Source organism: Daktulosphaira vitifoliae, unplaced genomic scaffold (assembly GCF_025091365.1).
Source record: "Daktulosphaira vitifoliae isolate Bord-2020 unplaced genomic scaffold, ASM2509136v1 Scaffold_2, whole genome shotgun sequence".
Taxonomy (NCBI): Eukaryota; Metazoa; Arthropoda; class Insecta; order Hemiptera; family Phylloxeridae; genus Daktulosphaira; species Daktulosphaira vitifoliae.
The window spans coordinates 2,632,342-2,648,866 of record NW_026099573.1 but is presented as its reverse complement, the minus strand read 5'-3'; the positions used below and the strand labels follow the sequence as shown (position 1 = coordinate 2,648,866).

General features: G+C 26.4%; 1 protein-coding gene across 4 annotated transcripts in view; it reads left to right on the top strand.

The window, feature by feature from the left end:
• LOC126898783 (annulin) overlaps positions 1-14,168 on the top strand; it is a 30,321-nt gene extending 16,153 nt beyond the window's left edge. The window contains exons 3-17 of one of the 4 annotated variants that reach the window (XM_050673127.1): positions 4,403-4,527; positions 4,728-4,857; positions 4,951-5,180; positions 5,268-5,442; positions 5,687-5,825; positions 5,940-6,209; positions 8,150-8,229; positions 9,268-9,412; positions 9,487-9,629; positions 10,011-10,180; positions 10,282-10,421; positions 10,557-10,779; positions 10,857-12,058; positions 12,726-12,955; positions 13,559-14,168. In XM_050673127.1, coding sequence (XP_050529084.1) covers positions 4,403-4,527; positions 4,728-4,857; positions 4,951-5,180; positions 5,268-5,442; positions 5,687-5,825; positions 5,940-6,209; positions 8,150-8,229; positions 9,268-9,412; positions 9,487-9,629; positions 10,011-10,180; positions 10,282-10,421; positions 10,557-10,701 — 1,892 coding nt within the window. In that variant the 3' untranslated portion in view covers positions 10,702-10,779; positions 10,857-12,058; positions 12,726-12,955; positions 13,559-14,168. Of the gene's footprint in view, positions 1-4,402; positions 4,528-4,727; positions 4,858-4,950; positions 5,181-5,267; positions 5,443-5,686; positions 5,826-5,939; positions 6,210-8,149; positions 8,230-9,267; positions 9,413-9,486; positions 9,630-10,010; positions 10,181-10,281; positions 10,422-10,556; positions 12,059-12,725; positions 12,956-13,558 lie in introns of all 4 variants that reach the window. The other 3 variants (XM_050673126.1, XM_050673125.1, XM_050673128.1) reach the window with 3 other exon arrangements.
• The last annotated feature ends 2,357 nt before the right edge of the window (positions 14,169-16,525 follow it).

Genomic DNA, 16,525 nt, shown 5'->3' with positions numbered 1-16,525 from the left:
AAATTGTTTATAAATATATATATATATATATATATATATATAGAGTGCCCCAGCATTCGTTGACAACTTAAATAACTTTTGATCTAGTTAATATTTTTACTGATTTTTTTTAAATAACAGTTATATGTTAGGTCTATAATTATATTTCAATAATTTATATTTTTACATTTTATTAAAAATATTAATTATTTTTAAATTTTAAATAAAATGAAAAAAAAAAATCCATAATAGCTATAGTACAGTAAATTTTAGAAAAATGTTGGTAAAAAAAAATATCTTATTAATATTTAGTAGTAAATAGTCTGTATCATTTTAAATTTTGTGAAAATTTGAATTTTCATGTGTTATTTTACGGTATTAAACATTGAAATACGTATTGAGGATGGACAGAAGAAAAGTAAGATAAGTAGTTTTATCTTTAAAGAGATTGAATAATAAGTACTGAAGGTGTTTTTATTTGAACTGAAGTGTGAAAAGATGGTGTTTACTTTTGTCCTTTTTTGTATAACATAGCCAGCGTTTGATATCGCAGAATAAATAAAGAAAAATTCAAATTTTTACGAAATTTAAAATGTTACAGAAAATTAACCACCAAACATTAATTAGATTTTATTTCATCCAAATTATTTTTTAAAAGTCTATTCTAAAAAATGACTATTTTGAAGTTTTTGAAATATTTTTCGTAAATTGTTTTTAAATTTAATTATATTAAATATATTAATTAAATTATTATTATAGTCCTCATGTATATTAACTATTGAAAAAACAATAACTGGATCAATAGTTATTTAAGTTGTCAATGCTAGACCATCCTGTATATATATATATATATAAATTTATAAAAATATATTTCTTATAAAGTTGAGGGTAATAATACTATAGTGTAGGTTTATTTAAAGTAATATTCGTATTACTGTAAATATACTAATTACAGTTGCACCAGGATATTTGATTAGTTTGATATTTTCCTTTATTACTATTCGTGAAATTTAAAAATTTTTAAAGCAAATAACCATTATTTTGTAAAAAAAAAATGTATGTAAATCATATTTATAGCGAACAAACAAACTTATAATTTTTAAAATACTAAATGATTCAAAATTTTCAAATAACATTTTTTTTTTAAATTTTTACTTTAAGTATCTAACTAAAACATATTGTTGGTCTGTAACAAATATTACGGCTGTTAACTGCTGTCTTAAGATAGTCAAAAAGATAGTTAAAAATCGTGTAAACGTTCTCATCGAGTACTACCTGAAAACAGCTATATAGTCGATAACATCGAAAAAAAAACACTAACATGAAAACAAGTGCTATATAAGCTGGCAATGTTTAACGGGTTGTTACTTTAATGTTTAAGAAATAGTATAGATGAGTACAGGACAGGTGTACCTGCATTATGATATTAAGTTGTTTAACTTCTTTTCATTTTCTTTAAAACTATTATACTAAAACCTACTACTAGTTACGCTGACACGTTAATCGTGTATAAATTAGATTTGTGTTGAACCGTCCTTTTTGATTATAATAACAAGTTTTTTCACTAAGTTAATCAAGGATAATTGATTAATTTTATGTAGAACTGAAATATTTTTTTAAAAGTGAGTTTCTATCAGCTAACTCCAATTCAAGTAATCAGTTCATAATAATTTACTAATAATTTCAAAAATAATCGACATTTTTGAGAAGTCATACTGTAAAAAACCTAGTTAATAAACTTTCATTAGATTAAAAATTCAATATTTTATATTTTTTCAAATTGTAAATAAAAGATGTGTAATCTCACTTACAGTGGCGTTTAAGCTACCAAGAATGAAAAATTATGTTTGTAGATTCAATGGGGTTCACCGTGAACTCAGCACTGGGGGTCATGTCCAGTTTCATTTTATGTAATGAATGCGTTTTCAACACGGTCGCTTGAATAATGACGAAGAATAACGATGATATATATTCTATATTTTTTACCGACAGGATAACTGACATAAGTACATTAGAAGACGCATATATCCATAAAACACACATCAATAAAGTTTTATAAACATACATATAAGACATAGAAAAATACATATATTATAAAAAAAATAGACTGTATCTACAAACATAGCAATCAAAGATTATCATATCAGAAAAATATTTATGAATGTACCTTTTTTTTTTTTTTATTGAGTTACCGAAGATATAAATTTCTTATATATTTCAATGACACGATATTAAAATATTATTAATTATAGTTAGTTATTTGTTAAAAATATTAAACTCAAACGTTTACAGTGTTTAATAACAACAAAATACTTATATGTTATAAATAAATGATCAAAATTACATATTGAATCACCATTAATCACTGAATTTATATTAGATTACTGCCCTAGTAAAATCATTATTAGGGGGGGGGGGAAACAAAGTCCATTAGGCGACTGACTGACTTTTGAAAATTCAAAATTAATGACTGTAATATCAAAGAAGAGTCTATTTTGATTGTTCGAAGGAATATTTCCCAACGTCCATGGTTTCGACTTGATCCTAAAATACATATAAACAAAAGTTTTGTACTATACTGCACTGAAAAATAGTACCCTGGAACGCATGAAAAATAAAGTAAAAAGGAGATTCTTTAATTCAAGGTTTTTTTTATCGTTTTACATATTTTATTCGTATTTTATACTTGACATTTATTTATTTTTGAATTATGACTTGATTTAATACTGCATCGTTGTATTACAGGTACTACAATATTGTTGCTACGTGTTTTATACATAGCTATTTGACAAATTGTATAAAGGTTTGTCATCATTGTAATTTCGTGTAAACGAACTCGAATATTTATTAAGCGTTAAACATTTGAGAATTCCTTTGTCAAGTCTGAATGACTTGACGTTTATGTACACATAAAATCTGGAATCCGGTTTTCAGTTAATCGTTTAACTCACAATTTGTAAGTGTCAAGTGTCCATACTTGTCTGAATGCTGGTAGTGGCATAACTAATTTTAATATAATTTGTTAAATATACTAATTTTAGTAGGTAGGTCACAATATTATATTTTTATTCTATAATATTACATTACAACATGTAAAAATAATGGATACACAAGTAGTAAGAACATTTTAGTTTAAATACATCAACGGATCAGAATTTTTTTTTTTTCTAAAATGTTTAAACTCTAGAAGATAAAATTTACTCTAGATTATTTTTCGTGAGAAATATTTGGTACCGGAAAAAAGTGTAATTTCGTTTCGCTTGGCGTGATTTCCTGACCGCAGTGTGTTCTTGAATAAAAAGGATTTGTTTACACAAAACTGTACCTAATATTTTTTTTTTGATTTCGTCACGGTCGGTATTTGTTGCTAATATTGCATCGAAATGGACTAACAAAAAATCGACACCCTACAAGGGTAAACCAACAAGTGATCCAAACATTGTGGCCTCGATTTCCTGAAAACGATCGTAAAAATACAATCGTAGGTACAACTATTGAAAAGAACACTAAAATTTACGTCTTTCTTATTATTACTATTTTCCTCTTTCGACCTCTTTAACCCTTCACACCAAATACCAGGAGCCGGTCGACAACAGCTCTGCATGTAACTGAGCAACGGTAAATACTTGTTAATACATAGACAATTCTCACATGTAATGTATACCCCGCCGCGTCTTAGTAGTTTTTTCAACTTATACTAAGCCCGGGATGTGTTTAAATGTAATAACCTTGCCTCAATGAGCGATGTCCCTAAAAAAAGGATGCATCGTATCAATGTTATTGTCTCGAACAAAAGCCACCACGACGCGTTTACACATTTTTGTATAGTGTCCTTTTTATAAATGATCCCGTGAAATTTTGTTTAATATAAAGAAATGCATGTAAAAACGCTGTTTTCATATACTGATTTTACTCTTGCACTTGTGTTACACTTGGCATTATGTTGACCATGGGAAAATAGTTTTGAACACGAGTAATTTATTTTAGTCTCAGATACATAACAAAATAAAGGATTTCTTCACAGGTTTTAACCAACTGTGCTACGATCGATACTTTGTGTAACTTAAAATTATGCCAAAAACTAAATAAATAATGTTTTCGAAAGAATATTTCCTAGAGAAAGTAATTATATATCTGCCTTTGATATTCGTTATCAGAATAAAACTTTAAAATCCACACTCATTAGTCTACCATATAATTCATAAGGTAGAACTAATGATCATATTTAAAAACATCTGTTTCAGTAATGTTAACTGAAAAAATTAGTCACCTGCTCTTTTTACAATTATTTAATTTTTATATTATTGTTAGTTATTAGGATGTGTCTAATACACAAAAATACGTGTAAAGTTAAAATAAAACTGTTGTAAACATAAGAAATACTAGAGTTTATTAATCCTAAATAATATTATGTATCTTGCAGGTGTCGGTAAACCAAATTTCGGACATGGAACGTTAGCTGTTGTACCTTTACTGCGTAAGCCGACAAATGATTATAATTGGTCAGCTTATGTTCTAGAAGTTAACGAGGAAGAACTTAAAGTAAAAGTAAGATGCACCGTAACAATGTAATAATAACTAATTAAACGTAACGTGTTATATCGACATCTGTCATCATAATTATAATATTGCAAAAAAGCAATCAGTGAAAGAAATTTAGGAATACGTATAAATTCGAACTCTTTTATAAAAATACACCATTTAGTTGTGATATTTAACACACATATAAATACATATTTAATACACAGATTATGCCGGCCATCGATTGTATTGTGGGTAAATGGTATGTTGATATTGATACAAAGTTTAAAAGAGATGTTTCCTACAACTACAGTCACAGAAATCCAATTTATATTTTATTCAATCCATGGAACTCGTGTAAGTAATTACCGTTTTAATTTTATTTTGATGTTTAAATGATCCAATGGTAAAGCTCTTGTGGCTAAATAAGTTCTGATTTTTGGCGTATAGCCGAGGACGTGTATCTTAAGGATGATATCCAAAGAGAAGAGTATGTACTAAATGAAGACGGATTAATGTGGCGAGGAAGTTACAACCGACCAAAAGAGGTAGTGTGGAAGTACGGACAATTCGACAAGGATGTGCTTGACTGTTGTTTGTATTTATTGCTCTCAGTCGGCAAGCTGTCAGTTTCAAGCTGTAACGACCCTGTGATTGTGAGCAGGGTCCTATCTGCAGCCGTAAGTCAAAACATAATATCCGTTTCCCATAGGGAAGTCTTGTTATACATGAATTAGGTTTATTGAGTTTTCCAATTTATTTTGTAGGTAAATGCACCCGACGATATGGGAGCCATACAGGGTAATTGGACAGAAGATTTTTCTGGAGGCACACCGCCAATAGATTGGCTGGGTAGTGCAGGAATCTTGCAAAAGTTCTACGAAAAAAAAAAACCCGTAAAGTATGGACAGTGTTGGGTGTTTGCTGGTGTTTTAACTACTGGTATAGTTTTTTTGTACATAAAAATAACGCTTGAAAAATATAAGTTACATCTTAAGTTTAAGTTATGAACCTGACCTTTAAAAAAAATGCAAGTGACTTGCTTTAAATATAAAATGTGACAGTGTAATAACACTTTTAAATATCTACTGAGTAATTGGGGCATTTGATCATTCACAAATATACATTGTTATTATAAAAATAAAAATGAATGTCACAATTTTTTTCAAAAAATTTATTTATGTAGCATGCAGAGCACTAGGTATACCTTGTCGACCTATTACAGCATACTGTGCAGCACACGACACGCAAAGTAGTTTAACTGTTGACTATTTTGTAGACGAAGACGGAAAAGTTATGGAAGAGATGATAACTGATTCTATTTGGTGAATAATTGTTTTTAATATATATAATCAGTTGAATTTTTAAAGAAAACAACTGAAGTTTTTACAAATTGACTGTATTTAATTAATATTAGTCACTGTTGATGAATAATGCAGGAATTACCATGTATGGAACGAAGTATGGATGTCACGACCAGACTTAAAATTGATGACTCCTGGCTGGCAAGTGGTTGACGCTACACCACAAGAACTTAGTGAAAATATATACAGATGTGGCCCAGCAAATGTAGATGCTATCAAAGCCGGTGAAATTCGCACACCCTATGATACCAATTTTGTCTTTTCTGAGGTAAACGCAGATAAAGTATATTGGAAATATAACGGAGTATCTCAACCCCTCAAGTTACTGCGCACCGATCAAGAAGCGTAAGTTAGTTCACTGAAAAATTTTAAAATTTATATTGAACTAATATTGAATCTATGATGTTGAAAGCAAATATTTCAAAACTAACATTTGAAATTAATATTCGCACATATACATATTTTACCGAATATTTATGCTGAAATATTTTTAGATTAATTTATTGATTTACTCCCAATCAATTTTTATGATTCAAGAGCAAATAAGTTGTGGGCCAGAATAATATTCTTTTAAAGTAGCCAAAAAATTACGTTTTTACACTCTCAAAAAGTTGAAAATATTCTTCTTATATTCTTTAAAAATATAAGTAAAATGTACTAAAAATATTAAAATGTATTCTCTTAAATTTAAAGTATATTTTAATAAGAATAAAAAAACAATAAGGTACTAATTAATATTTTTCTTTTATTTTCCAAAGTATAACATTTGTTCTATCAAGGTATCAAAATCATCCAAATCTAATAAGAAACACATTTTCTTAGAAACTATTAAGCATTTTTAACTTTTTGCAAAGAGAAAAAAATGTTAGGTTTAAGAAACTCTATAATATCATGTAGTTAAACATTTTTTTTTTCGCTTAAATAATAACTTGAAAAAATTTCAAAATTATTTTGTATAAATACCTGTTTTTCTTAAAAAAAAAATCCCGTATAATCAATGTATTGTTTTATATTCTTTTTTATCAGAATACTCATTTATAATAAAATATTCGCAGACGTGTAAAAAAAACATATTTTTAATAAATCGCCTCATTCGTTGAAATGTTGAATCCATATTTTTGTGCAAGTACCACCAAAACATTATGTAAAATAATAATCCAACCTCTAGTGATAATTCTTCTACAATTATATTATTTTTATAGATTTAGTTTACTTTACACAAAATATTTACAATCAAATATATAAATGTATATTAATCATCATCACCACAATAACCTCTATCCCAGCTATTTATAATTACCTCTGCCTTAAGTTTTTATCAGAATTTTATACCAGCTGTTGACCTGACGCAACCAAATTATGGCTGAGGATACCAGCAAGGTGTGTGCTATTGTCAAAGTTCCCGTATAGTCACCCATCCGAAAACAAACAGTGACAGTACTTCTGAACATCAGCGTTAAGGCGGCGACTGAATGTTCTACTGTAAAACACTGTGCCCCAAAAATATATAAATTCAACGTGTTTCAAAAGTTTTCATCCGATTACGAATTCTTATAGCTCAGCAATCGTTAATTGTAGTTTAACGAGCCATATACTAATGGAATGCTAAGAGAGTCAAGTTTATGATAAACTCTGTAATTATAAGTGAACTGCCGTCAGTTTGTTTCGAAAAGCGTTTGGCGTCTTCCGTTTTAGTTAAATCGGTAATAACTGTTCAACGTGATTTTCGAAAAAACTTACGGAAACGTTTTGTTTTTCGATAAAATGGATCACCACCGCATTGGAAGTTAGAAGTTAATATCTGAAAGACAAACTCCCTCAATGATAGATTTGACATAAAGGAGACAAGAAATTGGCTATTCATTTCACGTTCCCTAGACCTCACAGTGTATGATTACTTTGTATGGCGCTTTGTAAAGATAAAGTTCATGTAGCACTATTACCTACAGATTTTGATAAGCTCAAAACCAGAATCTATGCTCTTTTATAGCTTCAAACACTGAAAAAATTATAGTGTATAGTGTGGTTTATTAATTATACTACCTAATTAAACCCCTATTTTTCGATAACTATCATAATTTTTTCATCAAAATATATCGAATAACTTTATTTATTTTTATTTATATAAATATAAGTATAATATATTTTATATAATATTATATCATATTTATTTATAAAAAAAAAAAACAAGGTTATTTTTATAAAAAATATAATTTGGAGATGAATTTCCAAAGTTATGTTGTAATCTACATTATTTATATACAAAAAATACATAAAAATTTCAGCATAGGAAGATTGATCTTTACTAAGGCAGCAGAAAGATGGGAGCCTGAAGACATTACTCAGAACTATAAACACCCAGAAAGTAAATTTCTTTTAGAATTTTTTTTAGACATAGAATCCTAATAATTTTATAATTAACTTACAAACGATAGTTTTAAGATCAATTTTATCAATCGTGATTTTTTATTATGAAATTAATTTGCTAAAATTCATATTTTATTAATCTATTTACTAGATAATAATCTAGTAAAGAAAATGAGCTATCTATAAAAATTTTGGACCAGTATTTTGTCAAGTTTCTAACATTTAGTAATAATAGCATGTAAGAGGATCACAGGTGTAGTAATTTTTATCACTATTCATTTCTTGGCCGCACTCCTCCTACCACTTAAGTATAAAAATGTCAATATTATCAAAAGTTTATTATGAATATCTATAAAATAAATTAGTAAATTAAGTATGTAACCATATGAGTAAAAAAAATTAATATCTTTATAAGGTATTTAGTTAAAAAGTACTTTATGGTTGACGAACTGAGAAAACAAATTATTCAAAAAAATATTTTCGGTATTATTTTCATTATTCGATTGATTAAGTTATTTATAATAAATGAATCATCCCCTGTATATAGAAATATTATGTAAGATAATTATGGATACAGTGGTACTTTTAAAGTAAATTTTCTAAAGGGAAAAATCGCTAAAAGTGTTTAGTTAATCGTTCATACTTTTGAATTCTGACACGGCCACTAGTGTCGACTACATTATTGCAACACAAGTCGTGCCAATTATTTATTTTGACAAGCTCAACAGTCTATAAAAGAAGACACTAACAAAAATATGAATTATATACTATAGTTGTATTTATAAAATATAGCAATGTTATTGAATATTGTATAGAGAAGTATGTACAAAGAACAAATAATATGTTTCATAATATACTTTATATTTAAAATAAGTTTTTGGTTTTCCATATCTAAATTATCTGAATATTAAATAGTTTACTATTGTAGTACAATCATTATATCTCTGCTCGTTGTAATTTATTTAATACTTTATATAATAGTATTTAATTAAATAAAATGATTGTTTGTAATTAACGTTTTTTATATTTTCTTAAGAATCTAGTGATGAAAGAAATGCCATGTTAAATGCTTTAAAACAAAGTTCTAGTATTTTTAGCAGATATTATCTAAATGAAAACTTCAATGATATTAAATTCGATTTCGAGTTAATAGATGACATCGTAATTGGAGAAAACTTCAGGTTATTTAGAATGATTACGATCATAATAAATTTTTTAGGCAAAGTATAATTAATTATTTTTTATTATTATATAGAGTCGCTGTGTCTATTACAAATCAAGGAAATAAAAATTATGTTGTCAAAGTTATTTTACGAGTAGAATCTGTTGATTATACTGGAAAAAATGGGCAGCTATTTAGTATAATCGAAGATAAAAAAAATGTGCTTCACGATAGAGGTAAGTAAACTTTTATATTTTTTAAATTCATTAAAATTGTACCATTCATGGATATAAGACTTATAAAACATAAGGGATAAAAATAACATTTTTGCATAAATTAAATTTGATAAACAATTGGAAAATATACGTATTATTGTTTTGCCCGGAAGCGAATTAAAAAAAAAAATTATAAATATTCTTGTACAACGTGCTGTTATAAGAAAAACAAAAACTATGAAGTCGATTTTTTCTGAAATCAAAAAATAGCTTATACTCCTAAAAGTTTAAATTAAAGTGTTGTATATGTCTTTGGACAAGCCACAACTATCTACTTTGTTTATACGCCTATATATAATGATAAATACTTAATTTGTTTTATTTACCTTTTAATTTTCCTAGGATCAAATGTTCAGGTTGTTCAAACAGTATTAACATACTTTGATTATGGCAAATACGTGAAGAACCAAAATGTTTTTAATATATCATGTTTAGCTTCAGTTTTGGACACTGATTTTGAATATTTCGCTCAGGATGATTTTCGAGTACGAAAGCCAGATATTAATATTAGTGTAAGTGTAATAAATTATTGATAATTTAAAACAATAATCAACTATAATTTACAATTTTTATTGATATCATAGAATAAATCAATATAATAATTTTTGTGTAGTTTGACCCAAAGCCACTTCTAGGTAAATTGAGCACAGTGACTGCTTCTTTTATTAATCCATTGCCAGTAATTTTAAAAAGAGGAATATTTTACTTTGAAGGCGCATCTCTGGAAAAGAGGCTTAAAATAAAACTTACTCGGTGAGTGAAATTATAAAAAATTTATTTGCGGTATGTTTGGAAATTTGAATGTTTATATAAGACCAATTTGAACGTTTAAAATTTATATTATTGTTTATGATTATACACAATTATTATCAGCACAATATGTTTTAGTAATGTGGAGCCAAAAGAAGAAGCTGTTGTAACTTTCAAAGTTGTACCACAAACGGTTGGGAGAAACGTATTAGCAGCAAAGTTTACTTCCTCTGAACTTCAAGACGTTGATGGATTCCTTGTGTTTATGGTTAAGCGTGATTAATAACCCACAGTCAAATTACTGTTTTTTAATAATAATTATTTTTTTTCTAAAAGGCACACTAATGCAGTGTTGAAAATTGTATGTATTGTGAATTATTTATTAATATAGTTCTTTTTAACTTTTGTTGAATATAATTATGATATTAATATTTCTAGTTTAGGTCTTTGGAGTTAGATAATTTATTATTTTATTTATACTCCTCAAAAGTGATTCATTGTATAACTTATATTCTCCAGCATGTCATTGGCAAAAATCAACGACGAACAGAGTCTTCCTATAGATGAGCTAATTCCTCACGTAACAATATTTTATTATTTTAGCCTGTAATTTTTTTAATATATGAGATTACTGACAAAAAACTTTAAAAAAAGATCACTCAATGAAAAAAAAATTCAATCGGTAAAATAATATTTTTACTCTCCTTAATATTTTCAACTTTCGGATGGCTCTGATAAAACAGAAAATGTTAAATGAATTATTGCATTTTAGCTTCTATGGAAACTTAAAGGTATTGTATTAACCATTATATGTCTGTCAATACGTTAAAAAAATGTAGATTTTATTCTAGTTAAAAAAATTACTTTCAAAATTTTAAAAGTCAACTCAAATTTGAATATTTAAAAAAATATCTCAAAATTGGCTAGCTGTCAAACAGCGTAAAATCTAACAATTTTTCTAAATTTTAAAATATAATAAAGACGAAAATCTTTCTTTCATATTTATATATAATGATTGTGTTTTATTTATGAAAATTTAATAGTTCAATACTACTAATATCTAAAATTCTATTTAATAACTCTGTATAACATTGTTGCGGTATACCACTGTGCACGGTGGTTGATACCCCAATAATATGAAGCTGTCAACTTTCATAATATTGTTGCTGGTGTAGTATATGTTGTGTAACCAAAATATTTATGAAAAATGTTTAATTTACCAAATGAAACATCTCAAATTTTGTGTAAATCATCGAATCAATTATACTACAAGATTCAAGGTTATGTTTTATGTGTATCATAGTTTATGTGTTCATTTTTTATCGAATCGCGTTATTAGTCGTTTTTCGAATAAAGGAAAAATCATCGACTCGTAATATAATTTTTCGAATAATAAGAAATAGTATACAACAAGTGCGTTTGTTAGCTGTCACTTTGTGTTAAACCATCGAATATTTAAAATATAACAACTAAAAATGATTACTGAATCGAATGTTCCTTTTTTTAATGTATCTATATCGAATTTATATTTATTATTACTAAATTGTTATCATTAATTTTGTGATTATTGATAAATTTTTCTCTTTTATAATTATTTGTGTATATAGTGTAATGGCCCATTGCACATCATAATTGTAACTGTGAGTACAAAAGTTATTTGTTAATTAATATTTATTTTTTTTTTTATAATTACTCATTGAATGAATTAAGTGCATTATTTTGTGTCAAAAAGATTATGTACAAATTTATTAAAATTATTTTTAATTTTTATTGGTGAAGATTTAATATAAATTTGTGATAATTGCTATGAAATTAAATTTATAGTTAGAAGATCTATCATATAATCTTTTTAAAGTATAATTTCGTTCACTTTGTTACCTGACCATTTCACTTTTCCAATTAGCGCTGGCGAACCATCCCAACTCAGGGTTTTTGTGTATTAATCGGACTATCCTAATGCAATTCACAAATTCATTCTATATACAATCCATTGGTTTACAGGTGCCGGAGTACATAGTATATTCATCTTTAGCCTCCGTCCATACAGCCTGAATTTTTTTAATTTTTGCATTTTTTAATTTTTATAAAAATAAAGTTTTTAAAATTTACTTTCCACAAAAAAAATATATATGAATACACAAAAAAATGAGTGACCTTGCAGTAATATGTAATATTACTATAACAACATTATGATATTAATGTGTTGATAAATATTTTAAAAATTACAGAAAAATCGTCAAGTTTTTTAACTATTTTTGTAAAGATTTTTATATATCAAAGTTTTACTTATTTATCTTTTAATAATAGAGTGTTATGTTATCGGATGACAGTGCGTGGTGCTGTCTAATACCAAATTATTGTAATACTCTGCCTAAAAAGTCATGGTACGTACACCAATATTACAGAGGACAAATATTAACTCTAATGTTTGTCGTATCGCTGCTAATTGGATTCACTATGTATAAGTCATGGACTAAATGGTTCTTCAAAACTACTTTCCCATCTGAAGTATGAACAGACACATTGTTTCATTTTAGGTATAGGCAAATTTATAAAAAAAATTTCATTGTTTATGTATTTTAGTATTCCTATGATATCATAACACTGATAAAATATTATCAAATATTTATCATACATTTTATTATATAAATTACTATTCTATTTATTATATATAGTAATCTTATTTTTAAAAGCGCTAAACTTATTGATTTTATTTCCAACAGTTTTATCTATGATTTATGTAGGATGATCCACGGTGTTTTAACAATTCTAATAACTTTTGATATACTAAATATTTTGCATTACTTTTTTATCTCTATAATTTATGTATTCCTAGACTATGCAAAAATTATATTTTAATTTAAAAAATAAAAATTGATTTATTATCAAAACAATAAAAAAATTTAAATGAGTTTAATATAGTCTAAGAATACATATATATTTTTAAAAAATTAAAGTAAAATATTTAAAAGATCAAATGTTATTAGATTTGTCAATACATCGTAAACGACTTTTTATTTATCATTAAAAAATATACCTATGTTTAATGTATACTATGTTAATCTATGTCATTATTGATGAAAATTTGACTTAATATTTCGTTTCATTTTCATTTTTCTACCTTGTATTGGTATTTTCAGATTAGTTTAAAAACTAACAATCGAGAAAATAAAACTAAAATCAAGTCTAAAAATAATCGAAGAAAATGTGGTGAAGGTAAAGTAAAAAATTCAATCAACCTAATTCAGACAATTCCATCACCAGTGAAAAATCGAACTTTAGAAGCAGAAAATCAGAATGAAACGATAAAAATAACAACTGATGCTATTACTAAATTTGTTACCATTGAAAACCAATATAATGATAACATTAAAGATGTACCAAAAGAATGGGATAGCCATAACTATAGTCCCGATAATTGTTCTAGTGAATACTCTAGTTCTAATAGTTTATCTGGAGAACGAACTTCAAGTATATCAGAGTCTGTTTCTATGATACTGGGTGAAAGTGTTTCACCAAATATTGCACCTTATCCTCGACATATAGCACTTGATTCAACAAGTAAGATGAGTACATATAAAGAAAAACAAAACAAAACAAATTCTTGACCATTGTATTTCATAAGGAAATCACAGCATTCTACATTAATTATTTTATCCAGATAATCAATTATTTTAAACAAAGATTAAAAATATAATTTTTAACGATAAATTGTATTAACTTTTTTAAAAATATACTATATACATACAAGGTGATTATTTTATCATTGACCACTTTATAATCAAATAATCATAGTAGTATTGAGATTTCTATTTGGTTTATTTAAATTACATGTTTTCTCAGCTTACCAATGATGAAGTATTTTTCATGTTCATTTCTTATACATAAAAGTGACAGTTATATTTTTTAAAATGGTAGGTAACATACATAGTTAACTAGTTTAGTGATTAGATAATAATTTTATTAAGTTATCGGCTGGTTGATAACAAAATTTTGACTAGTATTTCAGAAGTTGTTAACACTATTATACCAAGCTGAATGATGAGTGTGGCTGAGAAATGTTTAGTGATAAAAATAACAACATCCACGCCTCAAGTCTAGCCATTACATTAAATTGTTAATAACTTCTGAATAAATAAGCTGGTAAAANTACATTAAATTGTTAATAACTTCTGAATAAATAAGCTGGTAAAATATCAATGTTGTTATTTGTAAAAATAAAATTGATATACCCGAATGTATGAGGGATGAAAAATACTTCATGTTTAATAAATCGAGAAAAACATAACTAAACTAAACATAACATAACTAAAGAAATACAATTTCGATATTATTGAAGATTATATTGACATTACAACAAAAATAAAAATATAGATGTTTATAAATCTTAAATAAAACTAGGTGTTCAAAATTGTTTGTTTATCATATACAAATATAAAGCAATAATATTCGTATGAAATACAGATTAAAAGCTTTAAGTAACGTGAGAAAGAGTAAGACTATACTTTTATTTTTGTGTCAGTTCATTACTCATTAGTTCTAATACCAATATTAATACTGAATTTGTATTTTTTAAAAGTTAATTTAGCTTTAAAAAATTAAAAATTGTTTAAAAATAATATATGCAATTAGGTATACAAGATAGAAAAAAAATAAAGTTACGAATCAAAAAAATTTTAATAAGAAAAAATAATTAAATAGTATATAATTTAATAAACTATAATCTATCTAAAAATAAATATTTTAGAAATCAATGTTAACGGTAGTTAAGGTAATTTTTATATTTATTAATTGATATTCCAATATTTCAAGTAATATGAGAGCTGTACATAATGATGAGTTGTACTAGATTTTCAAAAATTTTTCAACAGGTTCGATATCCAATACATTTAAATTCTGATCGCCAATTTAACACGAGTCAGCTAAATTATAATGAGATTCAAAACGCGTGGCCTGTTGAATTTCACGATAAAGATGGACCTATAAGGAAAATGCCTTTATGCTTACAAAAAGCTATGTCACACTGGAGCAATAACATTAAAAAAGATTTTTCACATTTAAAAACAAATTTTACATCTACAGAGCCAATAAGTAACCAAAAGAAAAATCAAAATAAATTTGGGTATAATTTATTAAACACAAATTTTGCTAATTCCGACAAAACCGATCAGCCTACAACATCTAAATCGAATATAAATGAAAACTGGATAACAATGCTATCAAGATTGTGGCAAGATTTTAGAAAACCCATAGCAATCAAATTATCGAAAATATATAATTGGTTACACAAATAGTCCCTCAATAATTTTATTTAGCTAAATTTATTGTACTCCATTTGTTTTTTTGATAATATGCTATACTTACCCTTTCTATGCAGTACATTCTTACGTTAATTATTCAAATAAATAGCTTTTAAATAAGTCAATGAAATTGTTTTTATTTAGTTTTTTTTTTAAATATTCACTCAAAGTATATATTCGACCGGTAAGTCTAAAAGAAGTACAAAGTGTTACCTATGTTTTTGTGTCATTACATTGAAGATGTAGATGCTGTGGCTTAACACACCCACACAATCTCTGTGGTAGGTCGACAGAAGAAAATAACTTATATATTATGCATGTAAGCACGTATAGTAATAAATATACAAAAAATAGCTTGCAGCCAAATACTACAGTAATAATGGTTTTTCAGATGACGGCGTCAGTCATATTGCAAAGTAAAAATTCAGTTCAAAGGTTGTACGTCATGTAGAGTATTATGTAGACATCTAATCATGATTTTTCACTCAATGGTTTTTAGTTACGGTTTACATTACACAAGCACAGTTGACGTCATAATTATAAATGACTTTTTAAGCATTACAGTTGTGCATTTTTAATTTTTTTTTTCCAATAACATTATCTTATTCGTAAATTTATTGTATATTATCTATTTATTGGTCAAAAAAATTATCACCAATGGTATCCACAATAAGATAAAATTTTATCAACGCAGTCAGATAAGTAATACCATTTCAAATTTGAAATTGTTAGTGAATAATAACTAATTTATTAGCTATTATAAATTAGCAGAGTGGTAATACATTCTTTTATGGCTCCTTCTTATTG